At 42.4% G+C, this 26753-nt stretch overlaps 1 protein-coding gene across 19 annotated transcripts in view; it reads left to right on the top strand.

Moving 5' to 3' along the window:
- LOC129486279 (protocadherin alpha-C2) overlaps positions 1-16350 on the top strand; it is a 223610-nt gene extending 207260 nt beyond the window's left edge. For 16 of the 19 annotated variants that reach the window (XM_055285945.1, XM_055285947.2, XM_055285941.2 and 13 more), the window contains one exon: positions 13640-16350. In XM_055285945.1, coding sequence (XP_055141920.1) covers positions 13640-13950 — 311 coding nt within the window. In that variant the 3' untranslated portion in view covers positions 13951-16350. The remainder of the gene's footprint in view (positions 1-13639) is intronic. The other 3 variants (XR_008658913.2, XM_055285938.2, XM_055285951.2) reach the window with 3 other exon arrangements.
- Positions 16351-26753: the final 10403 nt, after the last annotated feature.

The raw sequence follows: 26753 nt of genomic DNA, 5'->3' as shown, positions 1-26753 counted from the left end.
TGTTAAAAAAAGGGCTGGCCTTGGAAATGTTCTTAGGTAATCCTGGTGGATTTGGTATATCATGTCTGAGAAAATGTGGAGAGTGAAGGGCAGGTTTAAAATTTGTCTCACGTTAGTTTCTGAAGGGAGATAGCCTGGCATTGCACAGTGCCTCACATTTCTATCATATCATTTAATAATTGTGCAACCTGTGCTTCAGATTTATCAATGTGTAAAAGAGGAGAGACCATAGGCTGTTGTAAGTATTAAATGACATAATGCACACAAAATGCTTAGAACCATGCTTAGTTCATGGTAGCCACTCAAAAATGTCGTCAGAACTATTACTACTCAATTTAATGCTCCCGGCACTTAACACAGTGCTTGGCACACAGTAAAGAGGATTCAAGATGTTTTTGCTAGATTACATGGAATGGTATGGAAGTGTGCAGGGTGGGGTAGAGGGTTCTCCCATTATCTTGCTTGCCTTCCTTATACTGCAATGTGCTGATGGCACCTCCATTTTATACCCTCAATGCAGGGATATCACTACTTGTCTAGAAATGGTTACTCAAGGCTGAGAAGTGACACAGCAACACAGAGCCTGGGATTGCTGCCAAATTCTAAGAAGCACAGATTGTAACAAAGTAAGGGGGGAGGGTAGAGAAGAAAAGTTTGAAAACCCAACCAAAGTCAGAAGCCATTTTGTTGTCGGGTAAAATAATGCCTCATAGAGTTTCAGGTGGGGCAGGCAGTGTGAAACCTTTGGGAATAGTAAGTGTCAAGTTGCGGTGCTAAGGGAGGAACCCAGTAGTGCTCAGGCCCAGGCAAGTCTGGCTTCTTGGGGCCCAGCATTTAGAAAGGCCCTGTGTGTTTTGATATTATGCTGTCACTGTCTTGAAGTTCTTGATAATTTGTTAACAAGGGCCCCCTCCCCCATTTTCATTTGGCAAATTTCACTGGTTCCTGCAAATTATGTAGTTAATCCTGGGTCCAGGCTAGTTTTTGAACCATATTGGGCTAGTATTCTTCTGAACCTCTCTCTCTTTGATTTAATTACAGAAGAAACAAAAGTCATAACAAATTATATCTGTGCAGGACTAAAATAAAATGAGTAGTGCCTCACTCCCTATATCCAATCATGCTTTCCAAAAGTAACCACTACCAATAATTTAGTTGCATCTCCAGAATTCTTTATATGTCTACATTTTAAATTAATGTATTTTTAAATAAAATAGAATTACATTGTTGAAGTGAGTATTAAAAAATATAGCGTTATTTGCATAGAAATATTTATTTCCCTCAATCCCACTCCCCTTTGGTGAAGCAACCACTGTTAACAATTTTGTGTGTATCCTCCAATTTTTTTTTAATTAATCAACTTTACTTTTTGGAGCAGTTTTAGATTCACAGCAAAGTTGAGTAGAAAGTGCAGAGTTCTCAGGCACTCCTGCTCTCCCACGTACACAATGCCCCCACACCCTGCCACAGTGACATCCTGCCCAGAGTGGTACATTCATTACAATTGATGAAACTATATTGACATCATTATTGAAACTATCATTACCACCCAACTTCCATGTTTACTTTAGGGTTCACTCTTCCAAATATTTCTTGCATCACTTAACAATGGGGATACACTGAGAAATGTGTCGTTAGGCAGTTTTTTCGTTGTACAAATATCATAGAATGTACTTACATAAACCTAGATGATACAGCATACTACACACTTAGGCTCTATCGTATGGCCTATTTCTCCTAGGCTACAAACCTGTACATTATGTTACTATACTGAATACTGTAGGCAATTGTTACACAATGATAAGTATTTGTGTATCTCAACATACCTAAACACAGAAAAAGTACAATAAAAATACATTATTATAATCTTATAGGACAACTGTCATATGTGTGGTCCGTTGTTGACTGAAACATGATTATGGGGTACATGACTATATAGAGATTTTCAAAAAGCAAAATGGGATAATGCAATACATGTTATTATACAACTTGTGTGTGTGTGTGTGTGTGTGTTAACAAACACCTTTCTACATCAGTACATATAGATTTGCCACAATCTTCTTGAGTAAGGGTATAGTACTATGTTGTATACCTATGTTATAATTTATCCAATTTCCTGTTGGTATCTATGTTTTCTAAACAATGCAATATATATTCTTATACATATTTCTTATGCATGCTTGCTAGTATTTTTACAGGATAAATTTCCAGAAGTAGAATTACAGAGTCATAGGATATAAAAATACCAAATTGGCAAATTGGCATTCACTTACCTGTGGTTGGACTGCACTTGTTACATACTTCCCTCTGAACCTTCCATCCCCACCTCGAGCTAGTGCTATATGTCACTTAACTCAGTGACATCATCATCAACAGACTTAGCCTCCGCAGTTAAAAATGCTAGAGCAAACAGAGGAGAACATTTACTTGTGAATCATAATAGCTAACCTGTACTGAACAGTTAAGCCATGTGCCAAGTATTATTCTAAGCACTTTACACGTATTAACTCCTTTAATCTGTATAACCACACCCAGAAATTTGTGCATTATTATACTCATTTTACTGCTAAGAAAACTGACACCCATAGGATTAAATAAGATCACACATTTAGTAAGGGCACCAGGATCTGAAGCAGGATTGTTTGACTTCTTAGTCTGTGCTCTTAACCACTACACACACCGTCTCTAGAAAGTTTAATGCCATCTTTATGCCAGAGTTTATCTACCTTGTTTATCCTTTAAAACTATTATTGTATTTATTCATTTACTTGTCTTTTCCTGCCACTGTGCTGTAACTCTTTGAGAACAGGGTACTTGTCCTAATATTATTCATATTTATATCCCTAATTCCTAATTTAATGTCTAATTTATTGTAAATAAGTTTTTTGTTTTTTTTGTTTGTTTGTTTTTTTTGAGACAGAGTTTTGCTCTTGTTGCCCAGGCTGGAGTGCAATGGCACAATCTCAGCTCACTGCAACCTCTGCCTCCTGGGTTCAAGTGATACTCCTGCCTCAGCCTCCCAAGTAGCTGGGATTACAAGCTAGCGCCACCATGCTAGGCTAATTTTGTATGTTTAGTAGAGACAGAGTTTCACTATGTTGGTCAGGCTGGTCTCGAACCCCTGACCTCAGGTGATCTGCCTGCCTTGGCCTCCCAAAGTACTGGATTACTGGCGTGAGCCACATGCCTGGCCTTGTAAATAATAAGTTTAGTTGAATAAATAACAATGCCTCTGGGAGGTAGCTATTATATCCGTTTTACAGATGAAGAAACTGTAAGTCACTGTTAATCAAATAGTATCCTAGAAAATAGTAGAAAGCAGAATGCTGGAGCTGAGATTTGAACCCAAATGACTTTTGATACTTCGTCCAGTGTGCTTTCTACCATGTCTAAGCAGCCTCCTTCACTTCCTCCTTCAGAGGGCTATGGAGAGCAACCTAGCAACCATTTCTAAGCTAGAAAATGTCACAGCCGGAAGTCTTCAATCCCCTAGGAGGAGCAGAGCCTGACGGGGAGAGGGTCCTTGGAAAAGAGAATTTCTGGAAGTACTACATTTGAGAATAGGTGGTTAAAGTGGGAGTTGGATTCGTAAAGGAATACTACATAGTAATAATACCCATTCTTTATTTCAGAATTTCTGCATGACAGACATTGATCCGTGTGATTTATAAGCCTTGTCTCTTTTTAATGTTCACAATCCCATTAGATGGTTATTATTATCTTTGTTTTGCATATGAAAGAATGGGAGCTAAGAGGCCAAGTACCTTGCTCAAAGTTCAACGAATAAGTGGTGAAGCAGATTCCAACTCAAGTCTATGTTACCCAAGAACCTACATTTTAAGCATTTTGTTACCCTCTGGATATGACAGCCAACTGAAGAGGGGGTATTTTGAGAAGAGACTATAAAGGGAAATTGCCTTCCCTACATCCTGGGGGACCTTAGCAACCAGGAAACAAGGTAGAGAAAACTGTGCAGCCTGAGCCCTGCTGGGTTGCGGGGAGCTCACGGAAAGAAGAAATGTGATTTTTTTTTTTTTAGCTAACTACGGAGACCAGCCATTCCAATGTTTGAATCTGGGTTCGCAGCACATGATGTCTTTATACTCTTAACCTAGAAATGGCAGAGTTATTTTGGGCACAAAGCAAGAGCTGTGGCTTTAAAAATATGCCAAGTGTATTTATCTCTTCCGCTCCAAGATTACTGAAAATTAGCCCAGCTGTAGCTTGGGACACCAAACAGCCAAAAAATCTTCTTCCAGCTCAACTCATTCCACCCAAAGAGGGTGAAATACCTAGGAGTAGCAGCTCTAGGGGCCTCTGGGGAGTGGTATTAGATTGGCCTCCGCATTGCTAAGCCTGACATCCAATCACACACGCACCACTCTCCCAGCTGCTCTATAGATCACAATGCTAGGCCTGTGAATGGAGCTCAACTCCATCTCTTCCCTCATCCCCAAGGCTTCACAAGAAGTAAACAAAACAAACAAACAAAAACTATTTGATTATTGAGCCAAGGAGTCAATGTGAGAATAGTTTTTCACCTTCATTGTCAAATCCCTGTGTGGGGCTGAATGTGGTGGCTGACAGCTGTGATCCTAGCACTTTGGGGAGGCAGAGGTGGGAAGATTGCTTGAGGCCAGGAGTTCAAGACCAGCTTGAGCAACACAGCAAGGCCCTATCTCTCTCTCTTTCTCTCTCTCTGTCTCTCTCTCTCTCTACATGTATATATATATATATTTTTTTTTTTTGAGACAGAGTTTTGCTCTTGTCGCCCAAGCTGGAGTGCAATAGTGAGATCTCGGCTCACTGCAACCTCCTTCTCCAGGGTTCAAGTGATTCTCCTGCCTCAGACTCCCGAGTAGCTGGGATTACAGGTTCCTGCCACCATGCCCAGCTAATTTTTGTATTTTTAGTAGAGACAGGGTTTCACCATGTTGGGCAGGCTGGTCTCGAACTCCTGACCTCAGGTGATCCACCTGCCTCTGCCTCCCAAAGTGCTGGGATTACAGGCATGAGCCACCGTGCCTGGCCCCTATCTCTATATATTAAAAAAAAAAAATCTTAGCCAGGCATAGTAGCGCACATCTGTAATCCTAGCTACTCAGAAGGCTGAGATGGGAGGATCACTTGAGCCCAGGAGGTCCAGGCTGGCAGTCAGCCATGACCTCACCATTGTACTCCAACCTGGGCAACAGATACAGACGCTGTCTCTAAAAAAAAAAAAAAAAAATCCTGTGTGATTTAGGACAAATTATCTTGCTGTAATTTAAGCCTTCAGATTCCTTTTTTATAAAATAAATACGCTTTAAATATGTATTTAGATAAATACATTTATAATAATAGCTTTAATTAATTGTAATTAAATCATTTAAAATTAAATACATGCAAAATACCCAATAAACTGTCTAATCCATAATAAGCAATCAATAGTCCTTAAACAAATGAATCTTCTGTTGCTCTGATCTTAGTAAGTAAAATTTAATGAGTTTTTACTTTGCACCATGCACTTATGCTATATGCTATATAAGGATAGTTACATTTAATCTATAACAACCCTTTGGGGGGGGCACTCTTATGATCTTTTTTTACGGATGAAAACTGAGGCCCAGAGATATGAAATAATTTGCCAAACATCACCATAATTTACATGATGTAGCCAGGTTTAAGCCTACTATTCTGATTACAGAGCCTAAGATCCTACAGAGAACAGGGAGTATATTTTTACATTCCCTTGTTTCCATGGAAAAGTCTTTCCACTGTCAATTGAAGGACTAAGCAGCAGCGGGGAAGTGCTGGAAATGCTAGCCCAGGTGGGCTTAGCTTCCTCCCTCTCTGATCCTGGACAGGATTTGGGTTTCAGACCACGATTCTGCTGTGTTTTGTGGGCTGTGATTACTCAGATTAGGTTTGCCCAGTTCATAAAAGACTGGCGGGGGTTGGGGGTGAAGGCGTGGGAGAAGGCGGAGCTTGTCCAGTCGGTCCAACAAACCCCACAGATGGCGAAATAGGGGGCGGGGAAGGAGCTTGAGATATTTTACAACCTGGGCTGTTTCAGTGGTTGATGGCGGATGGTTTTTGCCGTTTGGTCAGCCTGAGTATATACTATAATTCTACAATCGGCCAAATTCTGACAGAGGGAGACAGAGAGAGAGGTTGATTAAATTGATGCCCAAAGCCAAGAAGGAGCAAAAGAAATCGGGGCTGCTTGAAAAAGACTGCAGTGGCTGACTTGGGTGGTGAGCGGAAATAAGGAGGAGGGAGAGGCGGGGTGTCTCTGCGCGGAAAGCCTGGAAGTTCACTTGCAAACCCAGAATCTGCACAGCCTTCGGTGCCCTGACTCTTTCCTGGGCATCCAGAGGCAGCAGCAGCCGCCCGCGCCAAAGAACTAGCAGTCCAGGGGCTGGGCTGGAAACGGCTGTAATCATTTAATAGCCTTTGCCGGCTGCACTGACTTAGCAGAGTGGGCGGTAGGCAGGCTCCAGAGTGCTGTCTGGCAAGATAGTCCCCGGCTTTAATCAAAATGATGGGTTTTCTGGAAGCTCTTTATTAACCTCAGCGCTGAAATCCCAGAGCTGGTAACAAAGGGATGAATGGGGAGCAAAGGGGCGGGGCCGAAACCTGGAGGCCGGGCTGTATCCGCACCCCTTCCCCCACCTCCACTCCTTCTTTCAACTCATTCTGGCTTAGGGCTCCTGCTGGCATCTCTGTACCTCCCAAATAGTAGTAATAAAACAGGCAATAACCATAATAATTGGCACATTTGTATAACGCTTTAGGGTTTTCAAAGGATGACCTTGTTATACAGCTCAGGATCTGAGTCTCCTAGCTGGAGTCAGACTCCCTAGATTTGAGTCCCAGGCTCCACCAGTTAGTGACCATGTGACCATTAGTCCTTAGTCCCCTCATCTATAAAACAGACACATAACACAGACAGAGATACTAGAAATACCTACTTCATAGCGCTCTTGTCAGGACCAAAACCTATATGGCGTGCAGATTTGTTTAACTCTGTCGCACACACATAGGAAGGGCACAGCAAATGTTAACTACATCGACAACCCTGTGATGTAGACAGGAAGGGGATCATCTCCATTTTATAGATGAGGAAACTGAGGCTCAGAGATATTTATGTAAATGGCCCAGGACTATGCACTAGTGAGAGAACCAGGGCAAGTCCTCAAGAACAGAGAGAACAAAGCAAGATGAAGAGAAGATAAGAAAAGCGAACACCCTCCAACACCCTCCAGCACATGCCCCTCTGAGAGCTTTCCTGAAAATAGTATCCTTGGTCAAAATGAGTTTATGTTCTTCTATTAGGGAAAGTCAGTGTAAATCAGAAAAGCCCTCCTGGCCTTGTTAAGGGGCCTGTTAGAACAGTTCCAAATGCGGATGAGGGTGAGTTTAACAGGCCTGGTATTTGTTTCACAATCTTCTGGCCCTTTCCTGGCATTTGCCTTGGCAAAGCCTCTGACCTGATCATTCCTAGTCCCTGAGGCTCAACTCCATCAACTGAGGCAGCCAGGGTTAGTTTAGCATGAAAGAGGAAAGCTGGAAATTTTGCCAAAAAGATTCCTGGGCAGTGCCTAAGGGAAGGGCCCAAGTTGGATTATAGGATTACATGAAGTGGCCAGCTACTTCCAGAGGGCAGGGTTTTTTGTTTGTTTGCTCTATCACCCAGGCTGGAGTGCAGTGGTGCAATCTCAGCTCACTGAAACCTCCACCTCCCAGGTTCAAGTGATTCCTATGCCTCAGCCTCCGAAGCAGATGAAATTACAGGGGTGCACCACCACAGTCTCGCTAATTTTTATAGTTTTAGTAGAGATGGGGTTTCACCGTGTTCCCTAGGCTGGTCTTGAACTCCTGGCTTCAAGTGATCCACCCGCCTCAGACTCCCAAAGTGCTGGGATTTTAGATGTGAGCCACCGTTCCTGGCCCCAGAGGGCAGTTTTTAAAGTAGAAGTGAAGATCTGTATGCTTTTATTAAAATATATGTTGTTCTGATTTTAAAATGTATCCCTACCCATTGTGAAGATATCGGCTGATCCAATAAAAAAGCAAAACCATATTTTGTATAATTATGATCGTACTCTGTTAAATAAACTTTTAAATCCTATTGGGTTGTAATCTGTAGTCTGGGAAGGGCTCTGCCTAAAGATTCAGACCCCTACCAGATTTATATGTGTCTGAAATCCTCCTTCTAGCCTCTTAACAGGCCCATTCTTTTGGGTCTTGACTGCACCCTCAGCCTTGTCTTTGCCTGAGGGTGAGCTAGGACCCTGGGAGCATAAGGGAGGAGACTTGCTGGAGATCCTAGAAGGGAAAGGAGGCTGCACTGAAAGAAGAAACATTTCCTTGACTGATCATTTGCTGATACTGGCCCCTGGTTGGGGTTAGGGGTAGAAATGTGCTTCTTCCATTTTCATCTTCTTCAAAAGGAAGTATCTCCTTGATTCTGCCCCAAAGGCATGACATTTTATAGGCAAAGCCAGCCAAGTGTCTTGAGTGCTGTTAGCCAAAAGGAATTCAGATTAGGAGGTCAGTCAGTGTTTGTCAGATCCTTAAGCTTTTGTTTTACTGGAATGAGTCACAGTCTACGTGCTGCTGAGCTCTCAGAGATATTTGTTTATACAACAACCAGAACAGGTGAGGCACAGTGGTCTGTGAGGGACTGGAGAGACCACACCTTGTTCTGCTCAGCGGAAGCTGGACATGTGGAGGAGGCGCCTGACTAGATCTCTGCTTCCTGGAGTTTGGGCTGAGTCATATAGAACCAGGAAGCTCAGTGACATGTTAAAGTGGATTAACTCTTGGCGGTCCTGCTGTGAGGGGCTCCCTCCGCCAATAGACACAGCCATTAATGTCCTTTAACTCTGCAAGATGAAGATATTTCTGTGTTCTGCATCTCCAGATGACAGTGCTTAGGCCTCATGCAGAGTCCTGGTTATGGTTGAAGAAAAATTTCCATTTTGGGCTCTGAGGGCAACTAAAGGACTGTGGAGTGGTGCTGAAACCCAGTTTTAGGTGCCGAATCAGAGGCTTTTAAATACATTTCTCTCTTTTGTCTCAGTCTCTTAGAGATAGGACCTGTATTTTAAAGGTAAACAGGCAGATTCTGGCTGAGCTAAATTGCAGATTTGATTAATTTAGATAGATCAAAGACATTAGTCTCAGAGAAAAAATTTGTTTCTCATCCCTAAAGTGCTATTGTGTCAGCTCTGCCAGGGGAAGCATGGTGTAAGGAAAAGGGTTTGGAAGAGAGAAGAAAATTTCTTGCTCCCTCTCCTCACTGCCTGCTGTAAATTTGCAGTATCTTTATCTTGGCCTCCTAAGCCCCAAGAGCTGCATTATATATAATTGCCCATATGTGATACCATTTACTGAATTCTTGCATTGTGCTAAGGATCAAGCTTAGCACTTTACATGCATTACCTCATTGTCTTTAGGGACCCCAAAAGTGCCTCACTGGAGAGTTGTTTGGTCTGCTAAAGAGTGGGTACCACTTTCACTTCTCACATCAGTCCTTTCATTCATTCATCCAGTATTTACTAAACACCTGTTATGGGCCAGGAATTGTGCTAGGCACTGGTTATACATTGGTGAATAAACAGATATATTTTTTGCCTTTGTGAATCTTATAGTGATAGAGACTAATAGGCTAAGGGAGTGCTGCTTGGCTAGGAATATCATAGAATGCCTTTCCGAGGAGGTTACATTTAATACAGACTTGAAGAATGAGGAGTCATGCTAAGAACGGATGAGAGATCATTCAAGACAAAAGCAAACCAGATGTGTAAAGATCTTGAGGTAAAAACAACTCCAAGGAGCCAGGTATGGTGGCCTGTAGTCCCAGCCACTTGGGAGGCTGAGACAGGAGGGTCGCTTGAGTCCAGGAGTTTGAGGTTACAGCAAGCAGTGATTGCACTACTGCACTTCAGCCTGGGTGACAGAGTGAGAACCTATCTCTAACAAACAACAACAAAAAACAACTCCAAAGAGTATTTGAGGATCTGAAAGAAGGCCTGTGTGGATGGAGTATAATAGTAAGAGGGAGATTTATAGATGAGAGTGGAGAAGAAATAAAAATCAGATTATTGAAGGGACTTATGTATCATGGTAAGGAGTTTTTTTTTTTTTTCTCAAGGCAATAGAAAGCTTAAGCAGAGGAGTGATATAATCTGATTTCTATTTTTAAAAGAGTTTGCTATATGTACGTTATGCCTCAATTTTTTTTTTTTTTTTTTTGACAGAGTCTTGCTCTGTTGCCCAGGCTGGAGTGCAGTGGCACGATCTCAGCTCACTGCAAGCTCCACCTCCTGGGTTCACGCCATTCTCCTGCCTCAGCCTCCTGAGTAGCTGGGACTACAGGCACCCATCACCACGCCCGGCTAATTTTTTTCTATTTTTTAGTAGAGGCGGGGTTTCACTGTGTTAGCCAGGATGGTCTCAATCTCCTGACCTTGTGATCTGCCCGTCTCAGCCTCCCAAAGTGCTGGGATTACATGTGTGAGCCACCGCGCCTGGCTGTTATACGTCATTTTTAAAGAGAGACTTTAAGAAATAAAGATGACTCTGGCTACTGTGTGGAGGGTTGGAGAGAAGCAAAAGTGGAAGCAGACTGAATAAGGAGACTATTGCTGCAATTCATATAAGAGATGATGGTGTCCTGAAAGAGTGGTGGCAGTGAAAATTGAGAGAAGAGGACAGAGTCAAGATATATTTAGGAGACAGAAATGACAGGTCTTGATGATGTATTATAAATGGAGAATGAAGAATAGAATAGAGAAAAATGAATAATTAGCTCTGAACTTTCTGGCTTGAGAAATGGGGTAAATGGGATGTAATTTACTGAAACTGGAAAGATTTAGAAAGGAATAGATTCGAGGAATCAAGAGTTTGATTTCAGATTTCTTCAGTTTGGGATGCCCATGAGATTTCCAACTGGGGATACCAGATAGGCAGTTATACATGAGATTGGAGCACAGAGAGATGTGGGCTTAAAATATAAGTCTGCATCTCATCAGCTTATTCATATGGTATTTATATCTATGGATATGGCTGAGATCCCAAAAGGAGAGAGTGAAGAGAAAATAGAGAAGAGAGTCTAGGGCCAAACCCAAGGAAGCTTCAACACACAGATGAGGAGACTGACAAAGAAACTGACAAAGAAACTGACAAAGAACAGCCAGAGAGAAAGGTCAGGAGAATGTTTTGATGGTGGGGGCCAGAATATGCTGTCCCAAAATAAGAAGGATTATTGAGCTGAAGGCAAGTTAAAAGAAGCAGATACAGGCCGGGTGCAGTGGGCTCACGCCTGTAATCTTAGCACTTTGGGAGGCTGAAGTGGGCAGATTGCCTGAGCTCAGGAGTTCGAGACCAGCCTGGGCAACATGATGAAACCCCATCTCTACTAAAATACAAAAAAAAAAATTAGCCAGGCATGGTGGCATGTGCCTGTAGTCCCAGCTACTCAGGAGGCTGAGGCACGAGAATTACTTGAACCCAGGAGGCAGAGACTGCAGTGAGCTGATATCTTGCCACTGCACTCCAGCCTGGGCAACAGAGCAAGGCTCTATCTCAAATTAAAAAAAAAAAATCGTAATAATAATAAAAGAAGCAGATACAGGAGAGGTCTTCTGCCCTCCCTCTATTTGCCTAAAAGAGCATAAATTTACAAAGACAAAAGTTATCCTGCTTCCACCTCCCTCCTCTGCCTCCCACCACCAGGGAGAACAAAGGTTAACCACTGAAGATAACTTTGGATTCTTACTGGCCTGGAAATTGTACTGCTTTACAAATTAGCCTTTATCTGCCATTCATTTGCCTTCCCCCAGGTAGCTACCCATTAGAGACTCAAAGTCCTCAAAGGTCTTTTCCTTTATCTTACACTTCTTTAAAAATTTATTGTTCTCTGTTGAAGATGCTATATAAGCTGGAATTCTAAGCCACCTTTTTGAGAACTGCTCATTCTCTGGGTGTCTGTCATGTATATATGAAATATACATGTTAATAAACTTCTGTTTGCTTTTTTTTCTTGTTAATCTGCATTTTTTAACAGGGGTCCAGTCCATCTAAGAACTTATTGGGGTTATTCTCCTACATGACAAAGAACTCATGAGAATAAGTGTTTCAAGAAGGGGATGACAAATGCTGCTGAGAGGTTTGATAAGATGAGGACTAAAATGTGACCATTGATTGTGGAAGTAATATAATGAACTTGACCTGAGTTATGTTAGAAAATTACTGCTCAGGGACACCAAATTAGAGGAGACTGAGAAGTAATAGGAAATTGAAATAGCAGATGTACACAACTCTAAACCGTAATTGAACATAAACAGTTTATTTGATGGAGCTTTTCATGTGTCAACCAAAGGAGCAGTGTTAGATACATAAACATTGCTATGATGTCAGAGCATCCAATGTCATGGCCACTGGGATCACTTTGCCCAGACAGACCATTACCATTCCTCTCCAGCTCTGACTTCTACTCTTCTAGAAGTCGCTGGTGTACTTTATGGTGTGTCTTCCAATCAGACTCTTGGGAATGTCTTCTATTGAAAACTCCTGTGGATGCATAATCATTTTCTCAAGACTCAGGGCAGATTTCACCTCCTCTGGAACCCCATTAACTTTCTCAAGTATAATTAACAATTTCTTCTTCTGGAGTCCCACAGTACTTTACATATACTTTAGTTATTGCATGTATTAAGTTGGTTTCTAGTTGCTTGAGTGTATGTCCAACTAGACTGTGAGCACAATGAGGGAAGGAACTTGGCTTGGAAAGTAAAATTGGCTCCCAGTGTTTTATCTAAACAAATAGGCTCAATTTACAAAAGGATTCCATCCTCTTACACTGTGTATTCCCATCTCTTCCATGCTCCATCCCACCACCCTTCAATGTTATTACAATAAAATTAGGATCAAATAATTTATTCAATTAATTTTTCTTGTTTTGGACAAAATAGACATCCTAACACAGTTACAGCCAAAGTTTAATCTAGACACTAAAAGGAGCATATTTTGCCTTTAGCCTGTATATTTCCCATCCCATTCCCAATCAAGATAATCACAACTGTATTCTTTAGGAAATTCTTCACAAAGAACCAAACATATGCTACTATGAAACTAGATTCTTGGTATCCTGGTGAAAAAACCTGCCCTCTTGCTTGTCTGTAAATACTGGCCTTGGCTGGGTGTGGTAGCTCATGTCTATAATTCCAACACTTTGGGAGGCCAAGGTGGGAGGATCTCTTGAGCTTCAGTGTTTGAGACCAGCCTGGGCAACATAGTGAGATCTCATTTCTATAAAAAAATTTTTTAAAAAGTTAGCCTGGCATGGTAGCTTGTGCCTGTTGTTCCAGCTACTTGGGAGGCTAAGATGGAAGGATTGATTGAGGACAGGAAGTCGAGGCTGCAGTGACTGCATTTCAGCCTGGGTGACAGAGGGAAATCCTGTCTCAAAAAAAATTAAACAAATAAATAAATAAGTAAACACTTGCCTCGCCCTCAGACTTGAAGAAACAACTCCTGATTTTTTGGGGAGGCTCAGCCTGCCTATGCAGTACTCCTGTACTCTCCCAGCAGTGTGGAATCAAGAGCATGTGTTGACCCTGTTAATGATTTGTAATGTTTTGTCTTTCAGAACCAGAGGCAGGAGAAGTGTCCCCTCCAGTCGGTGCGGGTGTCAATAGCAACAGCTGGACCTTTAAATACGGACCAGGCAACCCCAAACAATCCGGTCCCGGTGAGTTGCCAGACAAATTCATTATCCCAGGATCTCCTGCAATCATCTCCATCCGGCAGGAGCCTACTAACAGCCAAATTGACAAAAGTGACTTCATAACCTTCGGCAAAAAGGAGGAGACCAAGAAAAAGAAGAAAAAGAAGAAGGGTAACAAGACCCAGGAGAAAAAAGAGAAAGGGAACAGCACGACTGACAACAGTGACCAGTGAGGTCCTCAAATGGAAACAAGCCACTTAGCCAGTTTTTGTAATAATGGCAAATCTCTCCCATGTAGCAATTCCCTGCTCCTTTTTCCTATCTACATGAGCCCTCTTAGAGACCTCAGAAATCTGCAGAAAGTTCCCTGTGTCTGTCTAGAACGCATTTAACAGGTTTTGTCATAAAAGCTTTACTAAGTCTGGTGTTAACTCTTTCTCTCCACTCTGGCTTGTTTTCAGAACCTAAAAAGCAGACCCAAGTTTCCTTTCTCCTCCGCCGCAAAGGAGAGGCTTCCCAGCCCCGCCAGTGAGAGGTTGGACTCTCTGCCCTGTGCTCCGGGGATCCTGTCTTGATGACACTTGCAGGGCAGGCTGAAAAGTTTTGAGATTGAGCAGCTTGGGTGTTTGTGGCCACTGGGTATGTGTGGCTACCGCGGGTATGCGAGTGCCAGATATTGGCTGAGACGGGCCAGCTTAGACTAATTGGTACAAGGAAGGCAAGAAAACAAAGACAAATAAACAGCCGAAGTTATTGTAGAGGGGAAGTGTAAACTAAAAGGGACCAGACTTTCTAAATCTTACAACTCAAGAGGTGGCGGCCACCCTCTAGGAGACAAAACTACCCCCACTGACAAGGCTTTAGGAGACCCTAAAGTCTGTTGGCTGTGATGTCATTATACCTAAAATCTGCATCATACCTGCAAGCCAACAGTTCAATGTTTTAACAGAGAACCACCCTGGGAAACAGAAGCAGATCTGGTATGTTTCCTATACATGTCCTGTGTTCACTTTATTAAAAATTCTTTTGCACACAATGTTTATGAAAAGGCCAGATCCTTTTCCAATACTTATGCAAAAGCAAAAGAAAACCCCAACACCTCACCTTTCGCTGTTTGTTGTTTCATAGATTTATTTAAAAAAAGAGAAAGTCTATAGCTATAAATCTTTAAAGAGAAATATGAATACAATTCCCCTAAACCCTCCTCAAAAGAGAATTCAGTCTACAGCCATTTAAATGATCATTGCTGCTACAGAAGTGCTTTAAGAGAATTGCCTGAAACATCTGTATTATATCGGCCACCTGCCAGTCACAGCTTTACTCTTTCAGGTCACTCTGGGGCTGCCTCTTGCATGTATTAATAAAATGATCTCTCTCTCTCTCTCTCTCTCTTTTCTAAGAAACAATTATGTGCACTTTGATACACAACCTTCTCTAACCAACTATATATCAAGACCCAAAAATTGAAGAAAAATATTGTTTTCTCATACAGTGAACAGATTTTTCGATCTACTAATTCTGTGATTTGTCTTGGTGTGCTAGCCTACACCTTCTCTTTGGTTTAGTTTTCCTTTTCTATAACACTCTGAATTGCTAATCTTACTAACACCTATGATGTTACCTGAAATCAATCTCCCATATGTATGCTGTATGCTATGATAAGACTCCTGAAATATACTTACTCTGTGCTTGTGTATGTGAATGTTAATGCAACTATTACCTAGAGTGAACTTTAAGCTTTATTGTTGAATGTAATTCCATTATATTTCCTTTTGTACACCTGTGAAAAAGTGGAGTAGTGTTTTTTTAACCATTGTTAATCAGCTTTTGTGTATGAAAGACACAGTAAAATTTCTTTCTTAAATCAAGATATTGGTGATTCAAGGAATTTTATTTATGGTCCAGCCAAGAGCCATCTCTTGCCAAGACTTCTGCTGGCAAGGGAATGGATAAAGCTGTTTTGTTCTAGTAACAATTTTGGAATGAATACTGACAATATTCCATGAGGGTGTGCAAGCACAAATTTTACCAGTCTGACCTCTTTTGAAGTTGCAGAATGCTTTGAAATTCTAATGGTATCTGAAATATCAGCTCATAGAAAGTAACAAAATTTGCTGTCACCTTAAATAAGACATTTTAATTTCGTTATAATGTACAATTTAGAAGTTTGATTATATTATCTATTTAGGCATTAATATAAAAGAGGTAGGAGTCTGTTATTTAAAAAAAGCATTAAATTAAAAAAAAACTGTCTTGTCTACTTTTAGCTTCATTCTCCCATATTTTGAAGGGTGTGTAACTTCAGCTCTGCAGGATTGCATGGGGTAAAACTTGTTGCCAACACATGTGAACCATTGCTACATTGTAGGTTGTGATCATTTTGCCCCACTGAAGCCCATGTATCTGACCTTACGTGCCTTTTGAACTAGGAGAATCGGGCTAATTTATTAATGATGATAATTATAATGTATCTGTACAGCACTTTTACATTTGCGAAGTGCTTTCCAATCCATGTTAGTTACTAGTTATTACAGCTGTAAGGATAAAACACGTCATGTGGATTCATTTTGAATTGGTGCTATTGGTATTTCCTCTGTTATTGCTAATAAATGAAAATGGTGGTATGAAAGAAATGGTGGTCATTTCTAAGAGTAGGAGGAAATAGAACACTGATAAGCAATTAATACTGAAGAAGATTGCTGCAGTATGAAACTCACTGTAACACTCTCTTATCACGTTAGCTTTTATGTCCATTACTAAGGCAAAAGCCCCAATGGAATCAAGATTCAAACTTCATATCATTAGAATGGGCAGCCAGGAGGTTGCTGCGTCACTTTGTAGTTACACTATTTCAGTTTTCTCTAATAAGAATTGCGACAAACCAATTTTTATCTCAAGAGCCCTTCTAGGCATCTTTTTCATTACTTGTTTAGCCCTTGCACCTCTCTACAATTGGAAAGCCAAGTGACACCCCAAAGAAATGAACTTTTAGGTCAGGGATAGTGGCTAGTGCCTGTAATCTCAGAACTTTGGAAGGCCAAGGCCAGAGGATGGCTTGAGGCCAGGAGTTCAAGATCAGCCTGGGCAGCATAGCGAGATCCCATCTCTACAAAAAGAAATAACTTTTATTGAGTACAGGGTATATGCCAGCCACTCTACTGCATAGGTTCAGCTGTAACAAATAGATTGTTTTGTCCTTTTGTAGTTAAATTTGTATAACTATAAGCTTTAGATGCTGTAGGTTCTCAGAAGCAATTTTGCCCTCCTGGAGACATTTGACAATGTCTGAAGGCATTGTTGCTTTTCATTACTTGAAGTGGAGGGTGCTACTGGCATCTACTGGGTAGAGGGCAACGATGCTGTGAAACACCTGGCAATGCACAGGACAGCCCCCTATAACAAAGAATCTTACAGCCCAACATGTCAATGTCTCAAACCAAGATTGAGAAACCTTCAGATAAAGTGACCGTATAATTTGTGTAGTCCACTTTTGAAATGGAACAGGAGACACCATTCATTATTACTTCAGGATTCAAGATCAAGTCCCAGTAAACTGGGACTGTCCCAGGCTAACTGGGATTTATGGGGACTCTATAGGTAAACTGGTATAGCTGTGCCACTAACTAGACGGGGAATTTGGGGCAAACTACTACTTCTCTCAGTTTTCCAGTCATCTCTAAACTGGTAATAATTATAATACAGATCTTATAGATTTGTGAGGTAATCTTAAAAAGTTTTAGCAGGTCTGGCACACCATAGTACTCGATAAATATTATTATTTATTAATCCTTTTCTTCCATTTCCTCACCCCCTTTTCAAAGATTTAGCTATTAGACCCAGGGAACTTTTCCTACGGACAAAAATGTGGATGAGGGATGGCCAAATAAATCAACATAGACTTGGCAATAAAAATTTTTTTTTTTTTTTTTTTTTTTTTTTTGAGACAGAGTCTTGCTCTGTCGCCCAGGCTGGAGTGCAGTGGCGCAATCTCGGCTCACTGCAAGCTCCGCCTCCCGGGTTCACGCCATTCTCCTGCCTCAGCCTCTCCGAGTAGCTGGGACTACAGGCGTCCGCCACCACGCCCGGCTAATTTTTTGTATTTTTAGTAGAGACGGGGTTTCACCGTGGTCTCGATCTCCTGACCTCGTGATCCGCCCGCCTCGGCCTCCCAAAGTGCTGGGATTACAAGCGTGAGCCACCGCGCCCGGCCATAAATATTTTATTTACTCCTCTGTTCTTTTGCTCACCCCAGGAGGAAAAGAAGTAAAGTCAGTTTCATAACTCCTTACCTATTTCTATCATAATAATAAATACCTAAGTAGTCAAGTAACCAGTCTGTTTGCAGCTATTTCACCTCAATTGTTGGTGATCTGAAAGCCAGAAACCATAGGGTTTGAAGTACAACAGCTTGAGAGAGAGAGAGAAGAGTCACCTCCAACAACTTCTTTCGGCAGATGGGCAAAACAGAAATGCCAAATTACCCACAGACTTGCCTGGGATTTCACAGGCAATGAAGGACAAGACAGGTGCCTCTTTCTCAAGGGCCAGGCTACTTGATATAAGTCTCACATACACAGAGTGCAGGATTCACTCTTTTTTTTTTTTTTTTTGTGAGCAACATGGCTGTTTATTTCACCTGGGTGCAGGCGGGCTGAGTCCAAAAAGAGAGTCAGCAAAGGGTGGTGGATAATCATTAGTTCTTATAGGTTTTGGGATAGGCGGTGAAGTTAAGAGCAATGTTTTGCGGGCAGGGGTGGATCTCACAAAGTACATTCTCAAGGGTGGGGAGAATTACAAAGAACCTTCTTAAGGGTGGGGGAGATTACAAAGTACATTGATCAGTTAGGGTGGGGCAGAAACAAATCACAATGGTGGAATGTCATCAGTTAAGGCTATTTTTACTTCTTTTGTGGATCTTCAGTTACTTCAGGCCATCTGGATGTATACGTGCAAGTCACAGGGGATGCAATGGCTTGGCTTGGGCTCAGAGGCCTGACATTCCTACCTTTTTATATTAATAAGAAAAATAAAATAAAATAGTGTTGAAGTGTTGGGGCAGTGAAAATTTTTGGGGAGTGGTATGGAGAGAGAATGGGCGATGTTTCTCAGGGCTGCTTCAAGTGGGATTAGGGGCGGCATGGGAACCTAGAGTGGGAGAGATTAAGCTGAAGGGAGGTCTTGTGGTAAGGGGTGATATTGTGGGGATGTTAGAAGAAACATTTGTCATATTGAATGATTGGTGATGGCCTGGACACGGTTTTGTATGAATTGAAAAACTAAATGGAATAAGAGAAGGAGAAAAACAGGTATAAAAGGTCTAAGAATTGGGACGACTCAGGACATCTGATTAGAGAGTGCCTAAGGAGATTCAGCATAGTCCTGCCAGCAAAGATTATTTATTTACTTCAAGAGTTAAGAGTGGCAGTTTGGGGATAGCACCAGGAGATATCAGCTGTGCTGGCTTGGAGAAACAGTGTAAACTGTCAGTGTATTTTTTTTTTTTTTTTTGAGATGGAGTCTCTCTCTGTCGCCCAGGCTGGAGTGCAGTGGCGCAATCTTGGCTCACTGCAAGCTCCACCTCCCTGGTTCACGCCATTCTCCTGCCTCAGCCTCCCGAGTAGCTGGGACTACAGGTGCCCACCACCACGCCCGGCTAATTTTTTTGTATTTTTAGTAGAGACGGGGTTTCACTGTGTTAGCCAGGATGGTCTTGATCTCCTGACCTCGTGATCCGCCCGCCTCTGCCTCCCAAAGTGCTGGGATTACAGGCGTGAGCCACTGCGCCCGGCCGTAACTGTCAGTGTAAACAAGAGCAGGGCATGTATGAGTAGTTGAGAACGGTGAATAGGAGTATGACTAGACAGAAGATAGTAGGGATGACAAGTTTTTTGGGGCACAGTCCAAGTTGGTCTGGTGTCTGGAATGAGACTGGGGCCTAATAAAAAGGAGCTCAAATGGGCTGTACGTTGTAGCATTCTGAGGACAGGCCTGAATTCTGAGAAGGGAAAGTGGTAAGTATTGTCCAGTCTGTTTTAAGTTGGTGGCTGAGCTTGGTGAGGTGTATTTTTAAAAGACCTTTAGTCCGTTCTACTTTTCTTGAAGACAGAGGACTGTAAGGGATATAAAGGTTTCACTGAATACTAAGAGCCTGAAAAACTGCTTGGCTGATTTGACTAATAAAGGCTGGTCTGTTATCAGCCTGTATAGAGGTGGGAAGGCTAAACTGAGGAATTACATCTGACAGAAGGGAAGAAATGACTGCGGTGGCCTTCTCAGACCCTGTAGGAAAGGCCTGTACCCATCCAGTGAAAATGTCTACCTAGACTAAGAGGTATTTTAGTTATCTGACTCAGGGCATGTTGAGTAAAGCTAATTTGCCAGTCCTGGGTGGGGGCAAATCCTCGAGCTTGAAGTGTAGGGAAGGGAGGGGGCCTGAATAATCCCTGAGGAGTAGTAGAATAGCAGATGGAACACTGAGAAGTGATTTCCTTGAGGATAGATTTCCACGATGGAAAGGAAATGAGAGGTTCTAAGAGGCGGGCTAGTGGCTTGTACTATAGCATAGCCTGCCTTTGCTGGTGTGTGGCGATTAGGCCTGGTGGAACTGCCATCAATAAATCAAGCGTGATCAGGGTGAGGAACAGGAAAGAAGGAAATATGGGGAAATGGGGTGAATGTCAGGTGGATCAAAGAGATACAGTCATGAGGGTCAGGTGTGGTATCAGAAATAATGTGGGAGGCCAGATTGAAGTCCGGTCCGGATGGGACTTAACAAAGAGTGAGTACAGCTGAAGGAGCCGGGGAGCAGAAAGTATATGCGTCAGGTATGAGGAAGAAAATAGATTTTGGAAGTTATGAGAAATGTAGAGAGTAAGTTGAGCATAGTTTGTGATTTTGAAGGCCTCTAAAAGTATTAGGGTGGCAGCAGCTGCTGCACAGAGACATGATGGCTAGGCTAAAACAGTAAGGTCAAGTTGTTTGGACAGAAAGGCTACAGGATGCGGTCCTGGCTCTTGTGTAAGAATTCTGACCGCACTAACCATGCCTAGGAAGGAAACGAGTTGTTGTTTTGTAAGGGATTGAGGTTTGGGAGATTAACTGGATACGTTCAGCAGGGAAAGCACGTGTGTTTTTACGAGAATTATGCTGAGATAGGTAACAGATGAGGAAGAAATTTGGGCTTGACTGAAGTAATGGGGGCTGTCTGTGAAGACTTGCAGCAGTACAGGCCAGGTAATTTGCTGAGCCTGATGGGTGTCAGGGTCAGTCCAAGTGAAAGCGAAGAGAGGCTGGGATGAAGGGTGCAAAGGAATAGTAAAGAAAGCGTGTTTGAGATCTAGAACAGAATAATGGATTGTGGAGGGAGGTATTGAGGATAGGAGAGTATATGGGTTTGGCACCATGGGGTGGATAGGCAAAACAATTTGGTTGATAAGGCGCAGATCTTGAACTAACCTGTAAGCCTTGTCTGGTTTTAGGACAGGTGAAATGGGGAAATTGTAAGGGAAGTTTATAGGTTTTAGAAGCCCATGCTGTAGCAGGCGAGTGATAACAGGCTTTAATCCTTTCAAAGCATGCTGTGGGATGGGATATTGGCATTGAGTGGGGTAAGGGTGATTGGGTTTTAATGAGATGGTAAGGGGTGCATGATCGGTCGCCACAGAGGGAGTAGAGGTATTTTATACTTGTGGGTTAAGGTGGGGGAATACAAGAGGAGGACGCAAAGGAGGCTTTGGATTGGGAAGAAGGGCAGCAATGAGATGTAGCTGTAATCCAGGAAGTCAGGGAAGCAGATAATTTAAAGTGTCTCGGCCTAATAAGGGAACTGGGCAGGTGAGGATAATTAAAAAGGAGTGCTTAAAAGAGTATTGTCTAAGTTAGCACCATAGTTGGGGAGTTTTAAGAGGTTTAGAAGCCTGGCCGTCAATACCCACAACAGTTATGGAGGCAAGGGAAACAGGCCCTTGAAAATAAGGTAATGTGGAGTGAGTAGCCTCCGTATTGATTAAGAAGGGGACAGACTTACCCTCCACTGTGAGTTACCCGAAGCTCGGCGTCCGTGATGGTCTAGGGGGCTTCTGAGGATATCGGGCATTGTCAGTCTTCAGCCGCTAAGCCGAGAAGATCTGGGAAGGAGTCAGAGAGCCTTGGGCCAGAGTTCCAGGGACTCTGGGAGTGGCTGCCAGGTGAGTTGAACAGTCCGATTTTCGGTGGGGTCCCACAGAGATGGGATGCGGCTTAGGAGGAATCCTGGGCTGCAGGCATTCCTTGGCCCAGTGGCCAGTTTTCCAGCATGTGTAGCAAGCTCCTGGGGTAGGAGGTCTGGAGGAACACCTGGCTGCTGCGGTTCAGGCATTTGGAAGTTCTTGTGTGCTGGAGATATGGCTGGGGTTTGTCTCACAGTGAAGGCAAGGAATTGCAACTTTTTTCATTATTGTACACCTTGAAGGTGAGGTTAATTAAGTCCTGTTGTGGGGTTTGAGGGCCAGATTCTAATTTTTGGAGTTTAATGTTGGGAGCAGATTGGGTAATAAAATGTATATTGAGAATAAGACAGCCTTTTGACCTTTTAGGGTCTAGGGCTGTAAAGTGTCTCAGGGTTGCTGCCAAATGAGCCATGAACTGGGCTGGATTTTTATATTTGATGAAAAAGAGCCTAAATGCTATCTGATTTGGGATAAAGAAAAAGGAGCATTAACCTTGACTATGCCTTTAGCTCCAGCCACCTTTTTAAGAATAAATTGCTGAGCAGGTGGGGGAGGGCTAGTCACGGAATGCAACTATAAGCCAGACCAAGTGTGAGGAGGGGAGGTGATAAAAGGATTATAGGGTGGAGGGGTGGAGGAGTGGAGGCTGAGGAAGAATTGGGACCTAGCTCTGCCTGGCAAGGAGGGGAGAGGTCAGATCGGTCTGTAGAAAAGGAAGATTAGAAAGAGTGATGCTTGGGGTTGGGATTGAGGGGACAGGTGGGAGGGAGAGAAGGAAGATTTGGGATGACTTGCATTGGGCACAGAGACTAGAAAGGGACTGATGTGTAAAAGAATGCCTGGATGTCAAGCACCACAGACCATTTGCCCATTTTACAACAAGAATTATTTAGCTCTTGTAGGATGGAAAAATTGAAAGTGCCATTTTCCGGCTATTTGGAACAACTGTCGAGTTTGTATTGGGGTCAAGCGGCATTGCAGAAGAAAATAAGATGCTTAGATTTTAGGTCAGGTGTGAGTTGGAGAGATTTTAAGCTCTTGAGAGCACAGGCTAAGGGAGACGGAGGAATGGAGGGTGGAAGATTGCCTACAGTGAAGGAGGCAAGCCCAGAGAAAAGAGAGCATAGAGACACGGAGGGAAGGGGTTTGGGGGTTCTTACCCTCCAGAAAAGCGGGAAAGGGGTCAGGGCATGGAAATAAGGGATTGGGGTGCAGAGATAAGAGGTCGGGGTGCAGAAATAAGCGATTAGAGGTTCTTGCCCCCTAGAAAAGCAGGACTTGCTGCTAAGGGTGAAGGAGAAGGGGTTGAGGAGTACTTGCCCCTCCCCCAGAAAAGCAGAGAAGGGGTAGAGACACGGAGAGAAGGGGTTGGGGTACTTGCCCCTTCCCCAGAAAAGCGGGACTTGCCGCTAAGGGTGAAGGAGAAGGGGTTGAGGGGTTCTTGCCCCTGCCCCAGAAAATCAGAGAAGGGGTAGAGACACGGAGAGAAGGGGTTGGGATACTTTCCCCTCCCCCAGAAAAGTGGGACTTGCCGCTAAGGGTGAAGGACCAAGGCAGGCATCCCTGCATGGTCTGACACCTCTGAAACATGGGTGAATAATCAGAGAGGCATCCCTGCAATGATTAAACACCAAGGTAAGGCTGCCTTCCCAGTCCGTGACTGGCGCCGGAGTTTTGGGTCCATGGATAAAACGTGTCTCCTTTGTCTCTACCAGAAAAGGAAAGGAATTGAAATTAAGAGAAGGAAGAGATTGAAGTGTGGCACCAAGATTGAAAGGAGAAAGAGGTTGAGGGATAGTGAGGGAGCTTGGAGAAGAGAGTAAAAAGAGGCCGCTTACCGGATTTGAAATTGGTGAGATGTTTCTTGGGCTGGTCAGTCTGAGGACCTGAGGCCGTAGGGGGATCTTTCTCATGGAGCAAAGAGCAGGAGGACAGGGGATTGATCTCCCAAGGGAGGTCCCCCGATCTGAGTCACAGCACCAAATTTCATGCGCGTCCGTGTGAAGAGACCACCAAACAGGCTTTGTGTGAGCAACATGGCTGTTTATTTCACCTGGGTGCAGGCAGGCTGAGTCTGAAAAGAGAGTCAGCCAGATTCACTCTTTAGAAATATTGCAATTGATCTAATTTTAAAGGATGAGTTTCTCCAATGAGTGTCTAGAGCCTTGGCTTTGAATTTTAGGCTCCTAGGTAAGATTGTAAGTGCCAGGATCTGATGTTAATGTATTTTATGTTTAAATTATAAACATTATGTTTAAGTTATAAGCCGCAATCTAAAGTACAAATGTAACTGACCAAACACTAATGCAATTTTACTATTAAATCTAGATTTAAAAACCATGCAAACATTAAGAGATACAACAAAACAAGTAAATAAACAAAACTACAGATACAGTTCCTTAAGACTTTCAGTCCCTGGAGCTTTTCCAGGAAATGGAAATGGAAATGGAAAGTTGGCCACTCTTTGACCCTATTTCATCATATTTTCATGTGATTCCTTTCCTTGTAGAAAAAGCTGATTATATTATTTCCCCCAAAATTACCTTGACTGTTGGTTGGCAGGACACAACTTGCAACCTGAAAAATTTCTTCTGGCTTTATGCACACACACACACACACACACACACACATGCGCACACACATGCACACACATGCACGCGCACAGTCATACACGTGCGCACACGCACACGCACATGAACACACACGCACACATGCTCATACACACGCACATGCACAGAGGTTCTTATTGTAACTAGGAGGGGGCTTTAGCAGATGAGCATGGTGCTGTCCTCCCTTTGAAATTGTGCCTAAGCATGGTACGTAGCAACCTTTTTGTTATAATCAGTCAGGTAAAATGTTTGCTGGGTCCTATTTTCTCTTGGGTTGATCCATGGGGAAATGCCTGCTGACATAGGAAATCTTAAAAGTTTTTTGCCTAATAAAGTCTATCACCTTGTCTTTGAACTTGAGCTCCTCTGAGCTGGACATTAGTAAATTTACTTTAATAATACGGAGTCTAGTTTGCATAAAGAAATAAGAAAGAGTAGGTAGTGAAAAACATAAGTCCAGCATTTTGTTAGGTTACATAATTGTCAGGTGACTTAGGGATCATCAATCTACAAAGAACATGAGCAAGTCAGACAACCACTCAGCCAGTAGCTGGTCTTAGAGCAGAGCTAAAACAATTGGCACCCGAAGCATAAACATATGGGGGACTGACACAACAGTTCTCACTTTACGGTTTGCTTTCACTAGACTTTATTTAGTTGTATGTGACATTGAATTTTTATTATAAAAGGTAATACGTGTTCTTTAAAATAAATCAAATAAACCAGAGATATATAAAGAAAAATTATTAATTTCCTCACCATCTTCTTTCAATTCTCTCCCACATGGGTATCCAATTTTAACAATTTCAAACGTGTTTCTCTGCATTTTTCTCTATACACACACGTTTATATCACATACATATAGTTTTAAAAATAATTGTTTTCCTTTTTTTTCTTTGAGACAGGATCTCACTCTGTTGCCTAGGCTAGAGTGCAGTGGTGCGATCTCAGCTCACTGCAACCTCTGCCTCCCGGGTTCAAGTGATTTTCTCCTGCCTCAGCCTCCCAAGTAGCTGGGACTACAGGCGTGTGCCACGAGGCCCAGATAATTTCTTTTGTATTTTTAGTAGAGACAGGGTTTCACCATGTTGGCCAGGCTGGTCTCGAACTCCTGACCTCAGGTGATCTGCCCGCCTCGGCCTCCCAAAGTGCTAGGATTACAGGCATGAGCCACCGCGCCCAGCCTGTTTTCTTTTTTATATAAAAATAAAATGATGTCATGCTTGTTGCCCTGTAGTTTTTTTTTTAATTTACAATAACATGAAGATTTTTTTCAGTTCAACTCTACATCACTCTTTTTAATTCCTGTATAAATTCCACATAATGGCCAGATCATAATGTCATAATGCATTTAATTTTTCCATATTTTTGCTACTCAAAACCAAAAATAACACTTGTTCGCAATGATAAATTTAGCACCTGAGCTTTATAAAACCTGGTCTAGGTATATTACAAAAAGGATGTTTGGAAGACTATTATGAACTATATGTGACTCCCTCCACACACATTCCTTTACTGGAACTCACTCATTTCTAGTATTCAACGATGAATTGTGGCTCTATTTGTAGATGAATGGTGAAAAACAGACAGACATTCACAAGAAAAACAGAAAAATGTTAGAAAGATATGTCTTCATTTACTTATCCAGAATAATTTCATGGGAGCTTCATTTCATCCAAAGACTTGCCATTCAATAACAGATTGAAATGTATGTATGAAAGAGGAAGTCTCAAAGACAATTCAAATACTTGCTTAGACCTGTGGTATTTTAATATAATCTGGTTGAACCTCGGGTAGAAAGCAGTCTAACTTTTTTCTAGGTTGTTACATGTTACCTGAGGGTAGACATATTTACTTTGTACCAGTGGAGCTTATTTCATTTTAAGAAAAACAAATTGCTTATCAAGTAATGAATCCAAGGCAGCCAAAAATCAATGCAGCCATTCATGTATTTAAAAAATCTCAGTTACAAAACCATCTGGCTATAAACTTCAGGAAATCTTCCTTATGAAATTATTGATACTATTTTATCCCTTAAATCAGCCTTTCAAGACATAATTCCAGTCTGGGTTCAGTGGCTAATGCCTGTAATCCCAACACTTTCGGAGGCTGAGGCAGGAGGATTGCTTGAGCCCAGGAGCTTGAGATTACAGTGAGCTATAATCAGTCACATCACTGTACTCCAGCCTGGGTTACAGAGCAATCCACTGTCTCAAAGAA

The sequence above is a fragment of the Symphalangus syndactylus genome, chromosome 7 (genome assembly GCF_028878055.3).
Source record: "Symphalangus syndactylus isolate Jambi chromosome 7, NHGRI_mSymSyn1-v2.1_pri, whole genome shotgun sequence".
Classification (NCBI taxonomy): Eukaryota; Metazoa; Chordata; class Mammalia; order Primates; family Hylobatidae; genus Symphalangus; species Symphalangus syndactylus.
This window is presented reverse-complemented; position numbering and strand designations above follow the sequence as displayed.